Here is a 22,945-nt window from a genome sequence, read left to right on the forward strand (position 1 = left end):
TATTTTACTGCATCTTTTTTGCATGGAATAAGGTAGATGAGTCTGTTTTATGTATTACAGTTGTATCAGTTTGTTAAGTGATATTTTAGATTTTTCATATGAACCTTCTTTTCAAAGGTTCATATTCAAGAATAAAATTATCTTCCAACTAGGTAAGTAGAATGTCTGACAGTGGTCATAGCTTTTAGAATACATTTTCAACACTTTTATAATTGTTTCTTTGATTTTGTTTTGTTGTAAGTTTATCACTTTTATGCTAGAGTAAGGTGTACTTCTATATTAAAAAAAAAAGGTTTTGAGATTGGTGTTTCCCTAATGATTTGTTCAGCAGACTGAGCAATGATACAAAGTGTGAGCAAAATTAAATGCAAATTCTGCCACTTTATAAAGGCTTGGAATGAGTTATGTCAGCTAATCAAGTAGTTAAGCACATACTCCAGTGTGCAGCAGTTTGGTGTTGCTGTTCTGTGTAAACAACTGTAATGAGCTTTGGTTCTTCTGTTGGAATGGAATGAAAGTGTTAAGCAGTGGGCCAGGGTTCAAACACTGAGGGAAATCCTCTGCTTTTTGTCAGAGGCCTTGCTGGCATCGTAAACTGGACTAGATATTCTGCTGTTACTTAATTCTTGAGATTTTTATCTTTGCTCTTCCCAGAAGAGAGAGGCACAAGAGATGTCTGCAGATGGTTTATGAATATTAAATTTATTACAGTAACAGTTTACAGTACAAGGCACATACTGATGACTTACAATCAGCTTGCAACACTTGTAACTAAACAACTGCATAAATTAATACAGGTGCATCATGTACAAGTTGGAGGGAAAACTTAGTTCTGTACAGCTAAAACTCCAGTTTAATTCTCTTTAAAAGGCAAAGATGGTCCTAATTTACCAGTTTCATGACTTCCTTTTCACTGTTCAGAACAGAGGGTAGGATATACTCGTGCTAGATGAGTGGAAGGTGAGCTGAAGAGAAGGAAATTTTTTTGCCTCAAAACACTTTGTAACTGCAGTGCAGTTCATTTGGTATCAATATAAGAAGTTTTTGTACAAAACCAGTGTTTAAAGTATGGCTACTTGCTGAGCTACCTGATAAATATTGGTTGCTTTACATGTTTTCACAACCACTCAGCTAAATAGAAATACTAAAAAATGAACTTACCATAATAAGATATTTGAACCAGTACACCATGTAACAAAAAAGTCATGAGGACTAAACTGCCTTTCAAGTTCAGCATTTATAGAATGAAAATATGGATGTATTTTATCTTTGTCTTATTCAGGAAGAGAAAAGCCTTTTTAATCTTCATTCCTTTTTGTATCTTCAAATAATTCTAAGAGTTCTCATCCTCTCTCAGTATCTCGGGACTCAGAGGACACTGGTCTCACATTTCAGCTGTTGCAGGGCTTGTGTTACTATCAGGGCTTCCTGGCTGACTTAATTCACTAGAAAATGTGATATTTCTTGGGAAATCTCTCTGAAACCTCCCAGCAAGCCAATGTCTATCCTATGTCTTGAAAATTACAATTTTTTTTGTTTACTAAACCCCTGTCTGAAGAGGAAAGAAACGGGGTAGGGTTCTCTCCTTTATTTCCCACACTTTGCTGTTGGATAGGTTACAAATACCTCATTCATCTTACACTGACATTTCATGTGTTTTTTTCAGTTAATGAACTCAGAAAATTTAACTTTCGGAAGTGGCTTTCAAATACACTTGAGGCATAAGCTACAAAACTTTCACATGAGGAACTGTCCAGGAAGATTTATTGTGTTTTTCTAGTGGCAATTAAAGAACATATTCCCTTTTTAAAAATCGTTCAGGAGTCTCGTTCTGAAAGAACAGGCCTTGTTCCTCTTAAGTTATTTCCTCATTGGAAGTTGGGATTGAGACTTAGATGAACTCAAAAGTCGTTATCCAAAGTGGAAGTGGAAGAGGCCTTTCTCCAGGTATGCAGAGGGGGAAATTTTTGGCAGAGGTGATGGAAATGTTTTCAGAATGCAAACACAGCCCCCCTGCTTTCCTCTCACTTGGCAAGTGCTTCATACCCAGGTCAACTCCAACAGGTTCCTTTATGCCCCCTGCTCTGGCTGCACAGGGAACCTTGGCAACTTTAGCAAAGGGATACAAAAGAGACTTTTATCCTCGATTTTATTTTACTTTCATCATAGTCTGTGTGCCAGAGTACAAATACAATGCAAGTTTGTACAGGAATGATGCCTTCCTGGGTTTGTCTGCACTCCCACTGCAGCAGAACTTGTGCCCTGCAGGGGCCAGAGCAGGTGCATTTGGGGAGCACCTGTGTGCATCATGTAAAGAGCTTTGTATGGACATGGGGGTTAATTTGTGTGTCACTGCCTTGAAATTTAATATAAAGTGTTCTGATGAGAATCAATCCTGCTGAACTCTACTCAGCTTTTGGCTAAGAAAAAAAAAATTCCTCTCTTTTTCTTCTTCAGCTTGAAAACGCAATGCAGTAGCTCAGAGTATGAACTACTAAACCTTCAAAGTAGGTTTGGATAGTTGTAAAATTACTTTTGTCAGCCAGCCAAAAGGATTATTCTGAATTTTACTTCTGTACTAGGGAAGAGGAGGAAAACCCTACAGGCTGGCTCCAGCAAATTTTAGGTGTGAAATTAACTGTAAAAAAAAGGCAAGTGAAGCAGAGAAAGAGATCTTTAAGACTGTAATTTTTGGCATCAGAACTCAAAAAGATTCATTGTTGGTCTTTAGCTTCTGTAGCTCTGCCAGGACAATGATTGGTTATGGAAACAGTACAGTAAGTGCTGGCAGCTTAAGTGGCTTGTCAAGTAACTCATGATGAGTTTTTGTGGTTTGATTGGGTCTAAAGGAAAGTGAAGCCTCAAACATCACAAAAATTATTCTTGTAATTTTCTTTATGCAAGAAACAGTAGAAATTGTTACCACCTACAAACCAGAGGAAATGAACATGAGGCCAGTGCTACCAGCTGAGTGTGCTGATGTGTGCAGAGCTGTGCTGCTCAGCATTTTTCCTCTCCCTCTGTCTACTCCACCACAAACCTAGGGAACTTCCTATTTTTGTTTTCCTAGTGTATAAAACCCTGCGTTACTCGAGTAATGTATGGCTATCAGAAATATTTGTGCATTTTCCCACGTAGTTGAAGCAAGTAGAGAACCTTAGAAGCGAATACGACATTGCCCGGTACGAACGATCACACGGAGGGAGGAGATACAGGAGCACTGCCACACACTGGGGGTCTACACCTAATCCTGCCGTGCCTTGCTCGTCCTGGAGGGGCTGCTGCAGGCACTCGGTGCCACTCCCGGAGCAGGGATGTTCCCTCGTGTTCCACAGTGAGTGCTCAGTTCAGCCCGCTTGGAAGTGCACAGTAGGTGTCATTGAATTGCTTGGATAAATGTGCTGGAGGCATCACCTTTCCCAATGGTGCCAGTGGTGCAGCCTCCGTGGAAAACTCTCTTTGTTGTCTCAGCTGGAAAGGAGGTTCTTTGGGGGAGAGGGGGGAAAGTGACATTTTGTGCTCCTCTTCCCTCCCCCAGAACCAGGTCAGCTTATACTGCGTTCATGCGGATGTCTCCAAAGGGAATTTCTGTAGCTGTTTCTGGAGTAATGCTTTTCAGAATGCGCTGTTGGAAAGAAATCAGAAATGGATTGATTTTAGAGGCAATACATATCATGTCAGCCATTTAGAAAGAGATTAATAATAAAGTATGACTTTGAGTTTCACCTCTTGAGCTACTTAAGAGTGTTTCAGGCCTCTGTTAGCACTATGAAGATGGAAAGTGCTATAGAAGGTCACAGCAGTATTTGTAAAATTATTTGTAACCTAATTGGAATGAAAGCTTGGCAGATGTCATATTAATGCTTTAGGACTTTGCAGTTTACTTGGATACCCTGAGCCAACTAAATATATTCTTTATGAACTGGTATTTATTTAAAGTTAGAATAAATCGCAGTATTGTCATTACAAATTTATGGCAGAGAAATTTTAGTAAATGTGTGAAAGAAAAACAAGCTTTTCTTACAGATACACGCCAGGAAACCAGCCTTTCACTGCCTCATTTGCTTGACTGGGGGATTTTGAGTGTCTGGGGTGAATTTTAGGAAGACTCTCTAGTTCATCAGAGCTTAAAAAATGACTTGATGTAACATTTTATAAGAAATTGTCAGCAGCCTCAGTAAGAACTGGGGAGATCTGTGAGAATTTGGGAACAGAACAGCCAGTCATTATATTTTTAGGAATTCCCCCCTTCCTAACAGTCAAAGAGAAGCAAGAGAGTATCAGGGATACCTCCTTAAGTGTCCCTGGGGTGATGACCAAGCGATAGACCATGTAGATGGGAATGAAGATGATGGAGGAGGTTCCTATGCAGTAACCCACAACTGTGGTCCAGTAGGGATAATCATAATCAAAAAGCCTCAGCTCAGGAGGGCTGGACAGAAAGCTGCAAGTGACAAACTGAAAGAGAAAAAGGGCAAAGTGTGAATATGTGGATTTTCATGGCACGCACTTTGGGGAACTCTGTTGACACTGAAAAAAAATCCTAAATTACATGAGTGTAGATTTAAAACAAATCAACAACAAATCATGAAACAAAGACCAAGAGGATCCTTCCCAAAGCAGGTGCTCTCCACTCTACACTGCTGTTTGTCAGAACAGGAAAAGGAAAAAAAGTCAGCTTAGTTACTGCTGTTGGGTCATTTTCCTGAGCATATCATTCATGACTGAAAAATTCCTTAGGAAACAACAAACACTTTTAGTTGAATATTACAGGAATAATATCTGTGACTATCCCAGGAAGGATCTCTGACAGTTTTTTTCCCAGAGTATCATCAGAAGCTCAGGAGTTACTAGCAAAACTTCCATACAGAAATGACATCCTACATCCTGAGCTTTCCTTATTTTAGGTGGGTTTCCACAGGGAATACAAATAACTCTGCCTGGTAGCCACATCCCCAGAGCTCTGTGCCTCTCTGTTTTGCTGGTTTAGGATTACAAAGAGGACAGAAGTATAAAAATTACTGTGGTATGACATTTTAATAATAAGACTTCTCTTTCTAGGGGTAATAAAATCAAAGTCTGTTAATTATGCCTTGATCATTACAAGTGTTTGAATTCACTCTGTAGGTCTTAAATCTACATTCTGTGCTTCATAAACTCCATCTTGACCTGCTCTGCTCCCACTAAGGCCAGTCAGAATAAAAGATAGCATGGACTAATTTTGAATCAGGAAATGAACACTTTATGTTCAAATGTTATTAATAACACTGCCAAGCCAAACACTGGGACAGTATTTCCAATTCTGAATTATAGATTTATAGTGGTTGCAATTAACTGCTGGAAATTTTAAGTGGAGTATTCTAAAGTTGTCCATCAGCAGTTGCTGAGACAGCGTATTTACTTATCTTGGTTCTTCCTCTGACAGTATGTTTCATCAGCTTTTATTGCTACATTTTGCTGAGGTAAACATAAGGCAAAAAAACAAAGTAAATTTGTTTACCAGAGGGCAGGGGGGGAGTTATTCAGAATCCAGACTTATTCAGCTAATTCAACCACAAAAATCCTTAAAACTGTGATTTTGTAGCAAGACCTTGCAGCATTGTATTAGGTTTGTCATTAATTGAGCCTTTTTTGTTTAACAAAAATTGTTACTAAAGAACTTCACAAGAGAATTCTGGAATTAAGCTTTTAGAAGGAGCTGCATTATTCAGTGGTGATTTTCTTGGTGCTGGAAAGAAAAAGCTCTAAAGAAAACTCACCAGAAGGAAAAGTGGACTAATTGCAACCCAGCAAACTCGCCAGTACCAGCCTGGGGCAGAGCCCAGCATTTCTTTCACGTCGTTGCAAAACTGGGTGATGCCTGTGGACACAAGTGGGAGAAGAGGGATGACAGCAGATCTAAGATTTTCTTAAGTAGATGCTCAACACTTTTTAATGCCCAGCAAGTAAATTCAGAATCTATCCCAAAAGACCATTTTGTTCCTATAACTCTTAATTTTATAAATCTCTAATTATTCTGAATTATACCTCCTGTTACTTTTAGCTGTCTGTGTACTTCTGTTAGAGAGCAATTAACACTAATTCTCACTGCTTTAGTTATCAGTGAGTCTGTGAAAAGCTTTTGTAAATTTTTTTCTGGGGACATGGGTGATGTTGCCTCCAGAAACTGAGGCAAAGCTGAGCTGCAGGAGCTCAGGAGTTTGGGTTGGGGTGTTTGGAGGTACCATAGAACCAGGACACAGCCACTGCCTCCAGGAACACGACGGTCAGGACAGCTGGACCCGTGGCATATTCCTCAAACAGCTTCACCACATATGCTCCTCCCTGGAAAAGAGATCAAGCTGTCAGTGTGCCCAGGATGCTGCCCTGCTGCTGGTTGGTGCTGCCTTTGGCTGGAGCAGAACATTCACAAGGGAGGAATTCACCCAGTTCTGTCACTTTGAGGCTGTTCCTAGCAGGGAAACCCTGGTGAGCTGCTTACCCTCTGTGGACTCCCTTCACCTGGGGGCTGCCATGAAGAGATGCTAAAATCTGCTGGCTCTTCTGGCTGGATTTTAGTGAACAAAGGGGACTTTACAGGATGGCTTTTTGCATGCCCTTTTCTTTCTCCATAGCTACTGAACAGCAAATAAATAAAACATTACTTTGCTTTCTTTCCATTTGGGATCTAGAACCACGAAGGAGGAGACCTCTTGCAGAGGGACTCAGCATCCTTGTACAGCAAACATAAGAGGGAAGTTACACATAAATGAGCAAGTGGAGTGAAACATGACAGGAAAGCCAAGTATTTCTTTATATTTCCCTTGTGATCATTACACTCATTATTCAAAAATTGCTTGTTGTGGGAATGAAATCCACAAGCCCCACGGGAACAATTTGATGTGACTAATGATGATTTCTGCCTTGAAACAGTGAGGAAGATGCAGGAAATCCATTACTAGATTTTTTAAAATTCAAAATACATTTTACACATTGTGAAGATTATAATAACTATTCATGTTATTTTTAAACACAGAGCTTTTGGGAATGAGAAATAAACCACATAAAAATGTGGCTGGTTGTCTGCTGACTGATGAGCAGCACCATTTATGATGTGTAGCACATAATGAGTTGCAGTAGGATCATTTTGCAACATATTTCCTAGTGAAATATCATTCAAATTTATTCCAAGTAATAGATTTCGAATGCATAGAGAAAACAGCTTGGAGGTTCAATTTGATTTCTTGAAACTCTCTTCAAAAAATTACTGCCCTCTCCAAGGTGTCATTGGCAGGAAGCTGCCAGTGAGGGTGGATGAAGTACTCACAAATGTCAAGGTTGCCAGCGACCCCAAAAAGCAAACGATGGTCAGACCAAGGACAAACAATTCCCTGCGTTTGCCCCAGACGTGTGGGAATTCATCCAGGACTCCAGTAATCACTCCCTCTAGTCCTGCAAACTGAAAAGCATGGAAAAGTCACTGGGAAATAGAGGGCACTGTTACCTGCTTAAGAGTATGTTTGAGTGCTTGCTTGAAGGAGCATTGAAGCGTTGGTGCTTTGTTCTGTTGTGGAGTTGGTGTGGGGTTTTTAGACAAGTCTTTCCTCCTAACTTTCTAAAACTCTTCAGGGTGGGGATTTATTGTTCAGGTATCTGTGGGGTGCACTGTCATCCAAAGGCAGTCCTGTGCTACAGGCACCAGGATGTGGAGAAATGAGAGGTGGTTCAGTAGGACCAAGACTGTGAAATCAGCTGAGTTCAACCCTGCTGGAAGGAGCTGATTCTCTGCCTTTAAAACCAGACTCACATGACAATTTTTTAGTGTATCCCCAGTTCCCACCTTTTAAATCCTAATTGTGTGAAAAAACTCCAGATTTGTAAGTTTACAAGAAAGAAAGGAACCTTGAAGGCTGCATTCAAGCAGGCGTGTATAAATCAAGTGCTTTGCTTGTATTTCAGGGTCTTATTGTGACAGCATGACAGTGACAAATCACTTGATTATATTCAAACCTATTCAGATAAAAATTGGAGTAACAGTTGCTGTCTTACAGAAGGCAGCTGGCACTGCCAGTCCTGCTGCAAACCCCTCAGTGCCAGTGCAGAGTTTGTATTTGTTTCTGTGGTGCCTGAGGGGGCCAGGCTCTGTCCCCTGCTGGCTGCTCACCGTGCTGTCCAAGCCCAGCGTGAGCAGCATGAGGAAGAAGATGATGGCAAAGAAGGTGGAAGCTGGCATGTTTGCAATGGCCTCTGCGTAGGTGATGAAGAGCAGGCTGGGTCCTGGAGCAGAGAGATGGGATCACTGTTAGGACAGGCTGTGCACGGTGTCTCCCAGGGGAAAACTTCTCCCCCCAGGCTGCTTTGCCATGTGCAGTTACCACACATCTGTGAAACTGCAATCTGGCTTTTATACGTGGTATTTATAGGCTAATTTTTTAGCTGTAACAGTGCCCAATAAAGTCAGCATCCTGAATAATACAATAAATATTTCTCATCACTTGGGCTGCTCTCAATCTAGAAGTACATATACAAATATATTCTATCTTAGAAGCAGTTTGAGATGTTGAAATGTTAACCTACCTGTGTCTTTGGCAACCTCTGAGACATCTTCATTCCTCATCTCAGCCATGTACCCCAGCACGGTGAAGATGACAAAGCCAGACACAAAGCTGGTCAAGCAGTTCACGCTGCTGGTGACCAGAGCATCTCTGCAACAGAAGACCTAACTCTCATCAGGGACCCAACTCTCATCTGCACCTGCTAGAAAGGGTTTACAACCTCTTGCTCCACAATCTAGACAGACTCCTAGAAAAACCAGGGGAATACAAGGAAAAAAAGAGCAGCAGTTTTGAAAGAAAGAGGGAAAAAACCCAACAACCCATGACTGCTTTTTCTTCTCAAATCCATACAGGTGCTGTAACATCAGTCTGCCACTGGATTAATGCTGGCTGTATCCTGCTGTTTTAAAAGAATAGGAATTACTACATGGATATTAAAGAATTGAGAATTTTATTTTAGATGTTAGAAATAGATTTTTTTTTCAAGTAACAAGGAAAAAACATAATTTGCCTTTCTGCTTGAGACTATGAAGTTTTTTTTTATCTGACTACTGAGATTAAATAACTACAATGTGATGGCTTGGCAGGGGTTTAGTCCATTTTACATTTTAGACCTCTTGCTGTAAAATTAGTAAAAATTATCTTACTTTAGGGTAGGCAACAGAGGAGAAATGCTTGAGATTGCAGGTACTCTGTTACATTTAATTCTGATTTCTATGTGCACAGGTCTGACAATTTAGTGCCTTTCACCAACACCCTGTTTCTTTTTCATAAATACCCACAGTTATATCTTTAAACTCAATTTTACTTATAGAATAAGGTAGAACTCACTGGTAGCAGTTGTTGTGGAATTTGTTGTAGCTGGAATAAGCCAACAGGACCCCAAACCCTGGTCCCAGGGAGAAAAAAATTTGAGCTGCTGCATCCACCCAAACCTGAAAAATATTGAAGGCCAAGAAAAAAAATGCCATGAAACAGATTGAATGAGTTTGGCATATTCAGAATATCACTTAGGGCTACAAAAGGGTGTTTCACTGGTCTGCCTATGTCCTAGTCCTGGTCTAACAGACACTCTGTTGAGAGAGCTGTTGAAATATGAATGTTTGTTGTAGAACAGTTGTGGGTGTTGCACTTGTGACAGCATCTTAGATTAATTCAGTCAATTGCCTGTAATCAATTTAACACAAGTTTTGCAGTGTATGGAAAACTTTACACCCATGATTTTGAAGTCTTCCAAATCTTCCTCCAAACTCTGTGTGCTGTGGAATAGCCCTGTGCTTGGCAATGTGTCCTCCAGGCTATGTAGACTTTTCCTAGATTTATGGAAATCCACTTGACTGTGTGGATGCAGTTCTGGTTCTTGGGGCTCAATTCAGCTTTGTTGTAGCTGTGACAGATGCAAGTGTGATGATCTTGTTATGAAAAGCTTGTTGTACTTGAAAAGTGGCCACAGCCCTAATGAGTAATGTTCTAAAGTACAATATCAGCTCTCTTTCTAAAGGTGAAAGTCCTCATTCATTTATTCTCTTTTGATTGAAACATGGAGTTCATTACAACTCATTTCTAATATTCTCTCCCATCGTGTGAGGCCATCCTGTATCACCCAGACAGAGCTCTGTCATCACCCAGCACACAGATTGCAATCTGCTGTCCTCACTCCAGATACATCCAATACAATATCAATGTCCTTTATTGCTTTTTCAGAAGATGTGGTTCCTTATTGGAGATGCTGCTTTATCAGAGACTGGTGTCTTTTCATTTCCTCTTCATTCAAAACTCTCCATATCAGCTGGGCAGCAGCAGACTTGCAAACATTGGAAATTTTTAATCTTCGTGTTTGTAGTGTTTATTGTGTTGGGGTTTTTCCATCACCCTCCTCACCAGACACTTTCACAGGCAGTGGAGTGAGCACAGCCTTGAGCCTGATGGATTGCTTGTCATCCACAGAGTCAAGGCTGGATCAGACACTGGAGGGCCTGGGGTTTGTTGGTTAGCTCAGTCTGTCCTCATTCCTGCTTTCCTGTCAAATTTTGGTGGTGCATGCAGGCCTGACTGATTTATTCCTCCTCCACAGGCACTTACATGAGTTACTGGGCCAGGGTTTAGTTGGTATCCATGGGCTCATCTGCCAAAGCTTGTTACAGGATGGAGGCAGAAGTTTCTGTTCCAGAACCTGCACTATTTAAATAGGGGCAGCTGTGGAATGTGTAGAGCTGTACTCATCCCCTTAAGCCAAAAATCTGCAGCTCCACCACTTGTTAGGGTTTAATAAATTCACTTTTCTCAGTGTGACTCTCACAGGGGAAGGATTTTGTTGCAGTGTAGGAGCACTCACAGCTTCTCACTCAGTGTCAGCCTGGTCACCATTTTCCTGGTGAAAAGTGTTTGTTTTCTTGTTTTCTTCTAATCAGATCACTCATTCTGTTCAACCACTGTATGGGAGCTCTGCCTGTAGTTCAAGCTAAATTGAGGGTGGACTCTAGTCTTTAAAATTCTTTCTAATTATGGAAAGAGCATGGGCTTAGGCTTTTAGGTCCATGCTAAGATATCTGTTCAGTCATGCTCTATGCATCTATGGTGATACATGGATAGGCTGAAAGCAAATCTCCCTTTTATAAAGTTCTTTACCTCAGTGGCCAGGAGTTTCTGCCAGTCAGGTTTCAAGTAGTAGAGGACACCTCTCCAAGCCCCAGGCAAAGTTGCACCTCTCACGAGCAGGATGAAGAGGATGATGTAAGGGAACGTGGCAGTCACCCAAACCACCTGTGGAGGAACATGGGGAGAGAATTTGCCAAAGTTAGCAGGGATAGTAAAAATTAGTTCATCGTATTATATGTCTTAGCATTTATAGCATCTTCATGTGAGCTTCTCTGCAGGTGTGTAAACAGGCAGTTTGCACATCTGAACCCTTTCCCTGGCAGGGTTGGTCCTGCCCAGAGAACAGTGGTGTCACTTGTTTTTGTTCTTTATTGCTTGGACAAGAGCAGCAGTCACTGTGCAGCGAGTGCTCCCCAAATACATCATCTGCCCATAATCCTGTCATGAAAACAACCTGAGCTGATCCCCTGGCAGTTAATTGGCTCAGGTAGAACTGCCTCTAGACAAGCTGATGTGTCTTGCTTTTGCATTCACCTTGCCAGATGTTTTGACCCCTTTCCAGATGCTGAAGTACACAATGGTGAAGATGAGCAACAAGCAGAGGGTCAGCTGCCAGCTAATGCCCCCCAGGTCATCCAGCCCATTGGACCTGTGCACCTGCAGAACCTGGCGGCTGCAAGAGGAAAGAAAAACACAGTAGAGATACTTTTTAAACAAATGCTTACATTAAATGTGCATTTAACAGTCCCATACTGTGATCTGAGCATTACAAGGAATCTTGAGATCTTGATAAGCAGCCTTCAAAGTCATGACATTTTGGATTCATTTTATTTTACTTAAAAGTTTGATATTAACAGCACACCAGTGCTAAGTGACAGCAGACAGCAACTGGGAAACTCCTAAAACACAGAGCACCCCCCATTACAACCCCCTCCAAAAATCCAGTGATTTGAAGAGGGTGCCATCAACAATCAGCCCTGCTGCCCTCTGAGGAAAACCTTGCTGGTGCTCCAGCAGTCTGGCTACCACCACCATCCTCACTTACATGCACTTACGTATAAAATTCTTCTGCAGGAGAGATGGAGTGCAGGGACCAGCTGACATTGTCCTTGCTGAAGTAGTTGGTGCAGTTTCCTGTGTTCCAGGGGTTTGTGCAGCTGGTCCAGGGCAGCTCCGCCGTGAAGGAGGAGATGAGGTAGTAAAAAGCCCAAGCCATGATGGTGTTGTAGTAGGAGGCTACGTAAAGATCTATGATACAAATGGCAAAGCCAATTCCTGGAGAGGCAGGAAAGAATTGCATTCAGTCAGTGTAAGTTTTAGGCAAAAAAAGAAGAGAAAAGGAATTGGTTATCACATCAACAACCGTTTGTCTAAGGCAGCTCTGCAGGAGGAGCACCCTCCCAAGTGTTTACAACACTGGCATCTCTTGTGACTTCAGAAATACTCTGATTCCAGCAAAGCATCCTTAATCGAGACAGAACATTCTTATAAAGAGATGTTTTCTATCTGTTCCTAAATTTCTGCAATTTATAAATATGCACCTTACAGTCTCAGTAAATATAAAGACAGGATCAGAGCTTCAGCACTGGGAACCAATGTAAGTGAGGATATGGAACAGTTCCTTTGACTCTTTATCATTTTAGGTTTGGTCAGCCTCTCTCTAATCAATTTGAGTTGCATACTGTATGTGTGTACAAGAGTCCACACACACATGCAGATATACCTGGAGTTTTAGTAAAGCTTTCTTTATAAAGCCAAAATCTTGTGTAGAACAAGTCTTACTTGGCTTTATGAGATTTTCTTTTTTCCCCCCGAAATGCCACCTTTATAGGAAGATTTTCCAGTTATTCAGAAAGTTCCATTTCCCTTTGTTACCTTTGAATATAGGACATATTTTTCTCCAAATGGAAATACAGCCATTCCTGTGGTATTGTCCTAGTGCTAATTCCATATAGAAGAGAGGAATCCCTCCAAAGAGGGCCATGATTGTGTAAGGAATAAGGAATGCTCCTGCAAGAGAGAAAGCAGATGATTGTAACTCTTCACAGACTTCTCCTCCAACATTACCAGCACTCCATAAACAGGAGTTCCTTTTATCTCACAGGGAAAATGCATATCCCCTCCCTAGCCAGCAAACCCCTGAATTACTGTGGGATTTCTCATAAGAGTAACTACTCAGCAGTGTGAAAAAGAAGCAACACCCAGGCCAAGATTCTCACATTTCTTCTACACAGGATTCACCAAGACTCCACTGACTCTCACAGCTGTGAGATGGGCTACAGATAAAATTATTAATTTCTCCAATAAAATGCATTTGTTACATCAGAGAGACAAAAGTCCTTTCTAAGATCTCCTTGATTAGATTTTAGATTTGTATTTTGTCTATTATGTCAGTGAGTCAAAGATCCAGCCTTCCTCATGAGTCGGTTTAGACATGTTGGTTTATCAGATTTTAAAATACTCCTTGGGAGAGGGATTGAGGTGTTGGAGTGTAGGTAGGTACCTGGTTCTCAGCTTCTAGTTGTGCTGTGCTAAACAGCTTTTCTGTGATTATCCTATCCCAATATTTAGGTTTTTCAGTGAATAATTTCTCCTTGATCATTTGTTACATATGATATTTTAAAAGCCACTAAATCATCCATTTATAAACCAAGAAATTCAGCACTAAGGAACAATGAGCATGAGTGGACACTGACCTCCTCCATTCTGATAGCAGATATAAGGAAATCTCCACACATTTCCCAGATCCACTGCATATCCAATGACAGAGAGGAGAAAGTCAATTTTTTTACTCCAGGTCTCCCTGTCCTCCAGCTCCATCAGCTGCTGCTGAGCCTCGGCCCCGCAGGTGGTGGACGTGGTGGTGGTGGTGGCTGCTGGGGCTGTGCCCTGGGCATCCTCCACCTCCCCATTGCAGGGAGCTGAGCTCTGAACCCCTGAATAACCATTGGAGATCTGAGCTGCCTCCCCTTTATCCCCCTGGCTCGGGTGGACTTTGTTGCCATCCTCCACCAGCCGTAGGGCAGATTTAGGGTTCCTGACCAGAAGTCCATTCTCTTTACAATCTTCTCCTTTGCTACAGTCTGAGGCATCTTTCTTGGAAGTCAGGGGCTCTGTCTCATTGCTTGTGGTCTTTTTTTCCATTTTTGCAGAGATTTGTTCTGGTCACTTGCAGACAGGCAGCACCACAGGGTCCCTTTGGGGTTTGTCTTCCCACACCTTTATTCCCAGCACTTTTAGAATTCCTGTTCCATACTTAAATCCATCAGATGGAAGGCACAAGCACCATCTAAGAAATGAGAAAGAGTTGAAAATCCATTACAAGCTTTACTGGTGCTGGTAATTTTCAAGTTACAGCCAGCAGATTCTGTGATTAAAATACAGAGGTAATTAACCATCACAGCATGCAGTGTGAATCATGGAGCAGATAATCTGGGATTTTGTCCAGAGAAAGGCAGGTAGAAATCATCCTCTTTGACAGCAGAACCTGGTGTACCTGGATCACACCCTCTCGGGAGGATCTGCTGGACTTTGTGCATTGCTGGACACCTCACACCCAGTCACAGTCCTGCTGTCTTCTGGTATCACCTTCTCCTCTGAACACTGCTGGACTCCCAGCTGGCAAACTGAGGGCAGAGCTTAGTGGGACTTTTATTTTCATTTTCCTAAGTTCATCCTGCAACTCATCCACTCATCTTGTGGCAATTTCTAGATTCACCCGGTATGAAGGGGAAAGAATTCATTAAACAAATATGAGATAACCGTGATATAAAAATTACATTTCATAACCACCTTTCTTGAGAAATCCCAGTGTCTGCTTTGTTAAACAGCAGATGTGGAAGGCTTAAATGAAACTTTAGAAAAGTATTTAAATCTCAGTGGTTTTGCATCAACTAACTTTTGAGTTAGTAAACACCAATAACAAGAAGGAGAGGTCATAAACTTCAATTTGATTCTTCTCATTAAGAGCTAATATGTGAGTCTAAAGGACAAAAATTATCCCAATTTTATCTGACTCCCTGGCAAATAAAGCATCTTTCATTCAGTTTGGATCTGCTGGTCCCAGCCCTGGGAAGGGGGGTGGGCACTGCTCCTGTGCTCCTGCCCCCTGCCAGCAAAAAAACCCAGGCACTGGGAGGATCCCTGACTTCTCTGCCCTCTTCTGATGTGCTAAAAACAGAATCCAAAGGAAATAAACCATCCTGAAATAAAGTATAACACAATTAACTTTTCCTGCAGAACAAAGATAACAGAGAGGGAGCTGTGATTCTGTGAGCAGGTCATGTTTTGTTTTCTGCTGATTTGTTCAGGTAAACACCCAGCTGCCTTTACCCAAGAAAACCTTGGAACAGGAGCTGATCCCCTGTGCTGTAAATTCCCCAGGGCAGTAACCCTGCTTTATTGCTAGCAAAGAGTCACACAAGCTACACCATGCCAAGATTAAGTTATTACAATTACATCTAATTTTTCCCTTTCAAAACATTTTATCATGGTAGTAAATATCATTGTCACATCCTAGCAGGAAAAAAAAAAAAAAAGCATTATTTCACTTACAACTACAGGAAAAAACTAAAGCAGAGAAGGGATATGATTTGCTTATTTCTAGAATTTGCTGATTATCAGAGCTATTAAAACTCAAGTTTTTCCCAGCTTTCCACCATTTGCAAAGACAGTTTGTTAAACATTTTCTAAACATTTCTCAATGCAAGTAGAAAGAGAAGGAAAGTTATTGAGCTGCAGAGCAAACAAGAGGATGGTTTTGAGATAAAAACCACTTGAAAATATTGCTTATAACTTTCAGAAATATGTGGTTCTTCAGGTTTACCTTCTGTCTCTACCCAAATAGTCTCTTTTTCTGTCATACAGCAAGCAGTGCATCATTAATGTGAATTCTTACAAGAGCACGTGCTACACTGCTGTTAATTAACCATCCACAAAGATTGAAACATCTTCAAGTTCCAGAGAAAAACACCAGGGCAAAGAACAGGAAGTTCTGTTTTACCTGCAGGACTATAAAACCTGAATGCCTTTGCAGTCCAAAACCTTCCAAATGTCCCAAAAGTGGTTCTGGAGATGGGAACAGCCCTGGTGGCCACACAGAAATCCAAAGGAAGGCCACAGCCAATCCTCCCCTTGTACAGAGCATGGTAAATACCAGGTGGGAATATGGAAAAGTAACCTGAGCCCTTCTGGACTTTACACCTCTCACTCATAAATGGGAACACAGTAAAGGATGTTGATTTAGCTGCATTATCTCATGGGATTGATTTTTCCATACCTGAGGCTTAAACTCTCACTGTGTTTGTAAAACTCTTTATTTCTGCATATTTTTAATGCTTTCTTTACTAAGGGGAGGTCAAGGAGTGTACTGTTGATATCCAAGATTTGTGACAACCAGGATTGTTGTCCATCCAGACCTAAACTCCTTCTCCTGTTCTTCTGCACATCACAGGAAAAAAAAAAATCTCACATTAGTTGAAATACTTTGGTTGAATTTTCTGTAGTTCGAGCCTCAAATATGCAAAATTACATGTGAATTCTCAGGGGCTCCAGCTGAAATCAGAACTATTTCTTTCTGAAAAGGAATTACAGCTTGTCAGCTGTCCTGGGAAATCTCTGGAGTGATGAAGTCCATGGCTACACAGTGGAATTCACAGGGGCATAGTTGGCAATGCAAGCAGAACAGTTTCAGATTATTTCATTACACCATAAAAAATTGTGGGAGAATGTACATTTTTCTTTGCTTTGCTACAAATCAAGAAAAAAAAAAAAAACTTGAAGGCACTGTGAGCAGTACAAAGAGTGTCAAGAGCTGCAGAGAGAGCTCTTGGGGTGGGAAATATGCCTGTACACCAGGGAAGATATCCAGGGGAAAATGACCCCTGTAGTGAAGGATTCTGCCCACCTCATCCTCCACTTCTTCTCTGCACAGATCCCCAGTTCAGGTGAATGAATGATGACAGCAGTGATCTCAGAAATAACAATTTATTACCTGTTTTCAATCTGAGCTGTCGCAAAGGTTGCTGTTACATAACTGCACCTTGGCTCCTTATCAGCCCTAATTAGCTGCAGGAGAAAAAGAGATAAAAAAGGGAAGAAGACAGAGCTGTGTGTTTTCGTTTCCTTTTGATCTGTGCTTGGCAGACTTTGTGACTTTGTTCCTCTGGGAGGCCCTGGTGCCCTGAGCTGGGGTTGTTCTGCAGGGCAGCTCCCTCCAGGAGCACGTGGAAGGTGCCAGCCCTGGGAATGTCACCCTCCCTGAGCAAAGAGTGACTAAAGAGGAGTAACCCTGGAGTCCTCCACAGCTCTCCCAGCTTTATTGAAAACATTTGGATGGATAAGTGAAGACATGTGTTTCCACACGTGTTGCTGCAGCCACCAAAGCACTTCACATCAGTCAAACATTAATTATATTATATTTATTTATCTCCCGCATGGAGATGAGCTCGAACCAACACTGCAGAAGTAAAATCCCTGCACATTCCTTGATGCACCAATCCGGGTCTTTTGCCTGTAGCAGAGCAATCCTCGAGGAGCATCCCTGGCCTGGAGCCCGGTTCCTGCTGCTCCAGTGTTGGAGCGTCTCCCGTTTATTTCTGGAGGCTCGCAGTGACCTCTCCTGGCAGTGCGGGAATCCCTCGCCTTTCATGCTCTGCCACAGAGTAAACAACTCTTCCCAGCACCACAACAGCGGGATTTTCCTGCTCTCGGCACTTTTTAAAGGAGGAATTGGCTTTTAATGTGTCTGGGAGAGCAAAGCGATGGGGTTGAGGTGCAGCAAAGAGCAGATGCAGCAAGGGAAGCAAATCCGGAGTCACCGGGAGCTGCTGAGTTTGAGGTGGGGCTGCAGAGCCTTCCCCAGCCCTCACCCACCCCCTGTGCCTCTCATTTTAACCCTCACAGCTGCAAAATGTAGAGGTTTGTACAAATATCACTTCACACCAATGATGTTCTCATTTCACGTGCTGATTCCATGGAAGTGGGGAAGCAGCACTCGCTGGGCTGCAGGAAAACTCAGCTCCCACCTTCCCTCCCCCTGCTCCTCCATCCTCCTGCCTCCAGCCCTTCACATGCAGGCACTTGCAGGGAATTGAAGAGCTTTGAACCTCAAGAAAAGTCAGCCCAGGGTGTTGGCAAACAGAATCAAACCCTGGGATGAGTCCTGTTAACTTGACCTAAATCTCACATTTATCACAAAGAATTTGAGATGGTTGAAGTTACAGCTGACTCACACGACACCTTGCAGCTCTCCCAGGCAGTTGTACAGAAATGGAAAGAGTCCAAGGACATTACTTTTATCTCAAATATCAAGGAAGAAGTTTGTATGACAAGATAGAATCACTCACCCCAGGCAGGAGAGGGCTGTGCTGTTTGCCTGGACCTGTTCTCACCTCTGAGCCACAAATGAACCAGAGAGGTTTCATGATTTTCCTCTGAGTTTGCACAGGTCAGGAGCAACCCTTAAATCAAAGTATCATGGAAAAGATGTCCTCATACTGTGAGGACTTGTTAAAAAATTTAAAATTTCAGCCAATTAAATTGCATTGCTCTCAATTATGGTGGATTTTACCTGCTGTGTGTCCTACACAAGTCATATTTAGGTTCATAATGCTAAAAAGAAGTGGTGCCTTTTGGTGTTGAATGTGTTCACTTTTACTGATTTCTTTAAAAAATGAGTGCCCAGAATGTCCTTTCCTGTGAGCTCGTTAGCAAGTGTGACAGTCTGTATTTCAGATTTCAAAACCTGATAATCAAAACTGCTTGGGAGCCACAGAATTGGGGCATTAGGTTGTAAAGCAGATCTAAGCTGACATCTAGACCATCCCTCCACAACTGAAAATTGATTTATTCAGGTGATTTTTTTTTAGAAATTCTTTTCTAGTTGAAGAGAATCAAAATAAGGAGTGATCAAACCCCACTGAAATTAATGGTCCAGTGAATTGTAACAGGTTTGATCCCAGTGCCAATTTAAATGTTACAAAAGCTGTGTACTGTGGCACAGCACTGTGACCTGGGAGTGTTCTAAGAGGAATTTTTGAGCATGTAGGTGACCAAATGGACAAAATATTCTTTGTGTGGATATTTGCAGGGCTCCAAGGGCTCCCTCAAGTTCCTACTAAAGCAGAGTGAGCTCAGCAAGTCCTGCTGGTGAGACAATGGCCCTGAAAGCCCTCAAAGGCTGCTTCCCAAAGAGTGGCACAAGGAGAGGTTAACTCCTGTATTCCCAGATAAGGCTGCACATGGGTGAGATGGGAAAAGAATTCCTCTGAAAGCAGCACTTTGGGGGAAATAGAAACCTGCACTGAGAGTTTTACATCACAATCTTGTCCCTGTCTCAGTCTGAAATTAAAAAGTCCTCAGGAAAGAGAGATTTTTACCTTTACAGTTCTGTAGAGAAGACAGGCACTGTGCTGTAGTGGGAATGCTGCCAAACTGGTGTCAGTCATTTAAAGAGCAGGGAGGAGGGGAAATGCATTTTTTTGGTTTGAGAGTGTCTGTGTGTAGTGCAAGGAAACAGATAAGCTTGGAGGGGATGATATTGCTTTTGTATTCTTCCTCCAATTATTTATATAAACTTGAAGGAAGGGTCATAACACATCACTAAAGAAATGGAGCACCATCCCTTGGTAACAGATGATGTTTCTCTGAAGGGGATTTGTTAATGGCTATCTCCAAATTACAGCCCTGAATTCAGGCTCCAAGTTCTTCTCAAGTTCTGTATGAAACATTTATCCCACAGGCAGGGCTCATTGTGTTCTGTCAGTTCTACAAGATACAGAGCTGCAAACACACAGGCTGGTGAAAGAGTTCAAACATGAGCATCAGGAAGGAGATCAAGACACAGAATTAATATTTCTTTAGGCTGTTACTAATGAAAACTCAGCTAATTATATTTCCATGGAAGAAAGCAGGAAGGAACTTTAACACACTGCACGTTTCCGTGTGTGAGAATAATTTTGTATTGTTATTAAATTCTAGTTTTGGGGTAGTTTTTCTCAATTTAACCATCTGAAATTCATTACACCCTGTCCAATTAGAAAATGCTCACAACAGTCACTTGCTATATGAGAAGTTTGCAAAGTATTCCCCAAGAAAATGATGGTTAATTCACCATCAAAATCACCAGAAGATGCAGCCCAAGTGTTTGAGCCCTTCCCTGGTAAATGTCTCTCAACCCACATTAAAAAAATGCCACAACATTTTCAAGAATCCAAATCCATTAAATGCCTGATCCCTTTTCCCCCAGGCTTTCTTAACATATCAAAACATGTTTTCCTTGCCTATTTATATATTCAGTTGCATTGCATTCCTTAATTAAACTCCATATTTCTTAGTGAACTAACCCAGCAAGCCAGTTGGTTTCAGTAAACGTGATTGACTATAAATATATATAGGACATACTCTTCAGATTTATTACTTGCAATAAATCTGTCCCATTGAGTTCAATAATTTACTGTGCTGGAACCATTTACCTTTTAAAATATAACTTATTATAGTTAATAAAGCTCACTTCACCCTTTCAAGATAAATAACAGCCTAAATTGCCTATTTTTTCTTCTTTTTCCTTTGGATTCTGCTGCTTTCCTTCATTTTTCCTTATAGTTTAATGCTTTTTTTTAAGCTTTAAATGACTTTACATCTGTAATGCAGTTATGTGGACTGCCAAACTCTTAAGTTTAGATTGTCAGAACATGTTCTGCTACAGGCATTTGACTCCCAACATTCATAACTGCTGGACAAGTGCCTGAACATGACAGAGCAGAGCATGGAACAGCAGGAAAGAAATAAAAGGCACTAAAAGTTTTAAAAACTCAAGGAAAACTAGAACTAAAATAAACGTATCTTTTTTTTGCCCCCAAAGCTTTGTTAGATGAAAAATGTTTTAGAAATTGTCAAAGACCTTAAAGCTGATTTAAAAACAAACAAAACCCAGAGTACAGACTTCACCCTGTCTCTCACACTTCAGATTTTATAACTGAAATGCAACGAAGAGGGAAAGTTAATGAAACTCCAGCGTCTGCTGCTGCAGGGGGGCAGCTCTGAGGAGCAGCTGTCTCTGTGCCTGTCTCAATTTCATAGAAGTGCCTCAGCCATGGCTGTGTAAAGACAAAATGATCGAGTACCTGTGTGCGGGGTCGGTGCGGCGTGCTGCCCTCGCAGAGATCCAAGCTCGAGTCCCCTTCAGCCACATTTACCTCAGCCTGTGGGCACCTCAGCATCCTGGGGAGCTTTTTGTACACCAGTCCCCCTCACATGGTCTGATTTCCAGATAATCTGCTGCCAAAGAGCTCTTTAAGAATTTTTGCGTCACTTTAGTCAAATAAACTTTATGTTTCACCAGGGCTGCAGCTCAGTTTTCCTCCTAGAGGTGGGTGGCTACATTTGCCTGCTCTGATCTGTGAGCAGCATCCAATGAAGGCAGAGGCAGAAGGAAGGGGAGCTTTCCTGAGAAGGGACAGCTTTGCTGGATGTTGTTATAAATATAAATAACAGGATGGGGATGAGGATGGACACAATGAAGTTTTGAGGGAGTCAGTGAATTATAAATTTGTGTTAATTACAGGGGGATAAAAAGAACTGGGATATTATCACAATAAAAGGGATTGAAAAGAACAATTTCTTTTTAATAATCTTGAATAGTTGCACTGTTTTAATAAAGAAATAAGGTTTAGTTTGGTTCTAAAGCTTGAAGCACAAATTCTTTACAAGCATTTTGCTGCCTCAATAAGCTCAACAAGTAATTTCCTTTCTTCCTACAACTACTCCAAATACCTCACTCCACTTCTAACACGTTTTTTTTCTCCAGTGTTTTTGATCCAGGATTTCTTCATTCCTGCACTCCTTGACTTGTTTATAAAAGGTCATAAATCACAGGTCAATGCCATAGTTTAGGTGGCAGATTTAAGGAAAAAAAAAGGTGGAAAAGCAGAATAGGGGCAAGTGAGAGTAGCTGATTGCTGGAGCAGCAGCAGCTTTGCTGTAAGCAGTTGCCAGTTTTCAGAGTCTTCTTCCAAACAATTGAAAAGAAAATAAACTGGAAACTGAAGAGCTGTAATTTGCACTTTCCTCTGTTGTCCCTGGTCCCTGACAGAACCACGGCCGGGCAGGGCGAGGCTCCTGCACCATCTCAAGGAGAGCTCGGGCATTGCAGTTCCACACACGAGGGACGCTCTGAAATCAGCTTTGTTTCTCATTTGCTGCCCTGGGCACTCTCTTAAGGCCCTTTCGTCAAATTGAGCTTTTTCCCCTTCCCTTGCTGTAGAAATTCATTGATCTTTTCATGCAAACAGCAATACTCACCTCCTGTCTGCTGGGCTGCATTTCCCTCCTGTGTCCTGCTTTCCAAAATAATCAGGATTGGTGCTCACCTCCCCTTGGCTGCAGGCAGGAAAACCCCCCAGTTCGTGTCCTTGCCGCTCCCCCACGACCTTCCCTCTGTTCTGTCCTATTCCAGACGGTTTGCAAGGACAGATCCTGCCTTGCCTCACCCACCAAACCTTTCTGGAGGTCACAGCACAGTGTTCAATGTGCAAATATCCAGCTGTGGGTCAGACCCTGTGCTCTGGAGAGCAGCAATTTTTCTGTCTTGGGAGGATGGGTGGCACAAGGAATCTGCACCTTTTCTTTCCAAACAGATTTCCAGCTCACCACTGCTGGGAGACTGGAAGGGGCTTTTCACACTCACTTTTTCTATCTGCTTACAGGAAATAAATTTTCTCTACTGAAAGCCCTTCTGCTCATTACATAATTATATCTTGGGTTTTAAAAAATTTTAGAGGGATCATGCTCTTTGTCTGAGGTTTTTCTCCATC

At 41.8% G+C, this 22,945-nt stretch overlaps 1 protein-coding gene across 3 annotated transcripts; it reads right to left on the reverse strand.

Annotated features, from left to right (window-relative positions):
- Nucleotides 1-683: 683 nt before the first annotated feature.
- SLC6A4 (solute carrier family 6 member 4) lies at nucleotides 684-22,567 on the reverse strand. Of its 3 annotated transcripts, none has more exons than XM_059865741.1 (14): nucleotides 22,434-22,567; nucleotides 13,829-14,421; nucleotides 13,008-13,142; nucleotides 12,188-12,407; nucleotides 11,667-11,805; nucleotides 11,163-11,297; nucleotides 9,366-9,469; nucleotides 8,557-8,684; nucleotides 8,144-8,256; nucleotides 7,307-7,438; nucleotides 6,225-6,324; nucleotides 5,760-5,860; nucleotides 4,291-4,458; nucleotides 684-3,625 (listed from the first exon to the last, which is right to left on the reverse strand). In XM_059865741.1, the coding sequence occupies exons 2-14, from the start codon at nucleotides 14,274-14,276 to the stop codon at nucleotides 3,551-3,553; spliced, it is 1,998 nt and encodes a 665-aa protein (XP_059721724.1). In that variant the 5' UTR covers nucleotides 14,277-14,421; nucleotides 22,434-22,567; the 3' UTR covers nucleotides 684-3,550. The 3 variants fall into 3 exon arrangements, with proteins under 3 accessions (XP_059721724.1, XP_059721722.1, XP_059721723.1); XM_059865739.1 differs by lacking the exon at nucleotides 22,434-22,567 and adding an exon at nucleotides 21,257-21,550; XM_059865740.1 differs by lacking the exon at nucleotides 22,434-22,567 and adding an exon at nucleotides 14,629-14,751.
- Between the last annotated feature and the right edge of the window lie 378 nt (nucleotides 22,568-22,945).

The sequence above is a fragment of the Haemorhous mexicanus genome, chromosome 22, assembly GCF_027477595.1.
Source record: "Haemorhous mexicanus isolate bHaeMex1 chromosome 22, bHaeMex1.pri, whole genome shotgun sequence".
NCBI classification, from domain to species: domain Eukaryota; kingdom Metazoa; phylum Chordata; class Aves; order Passeriformes; family Fringillidae; genus Haemorhous; species Haemorhous mexicanus.

Coding starts and splice junctions, on each gene's coding strand:
- SLC6A4 (XM_059865741.1), bottom strand. CDS start 14,276: ATGGAAAAAAAGACCACAAGCAATGAGACAGAGCCCCTGACTTCCAAG. Junction 13,143..13,828: donor CTGCTATCAGAATGGAGGAG/GTCAGTGTCCAC, acceptor TCTCTCTTGCAG/GAGCATTCCTTATTCCTTAC. Junction 5,861..6,224: donor GGCTGTGTCCTGGTTCTATG/GTACCTCCAAAC, acceptor TTGTGTCCACAG/GCATCACCCAGTTTTGCAAC.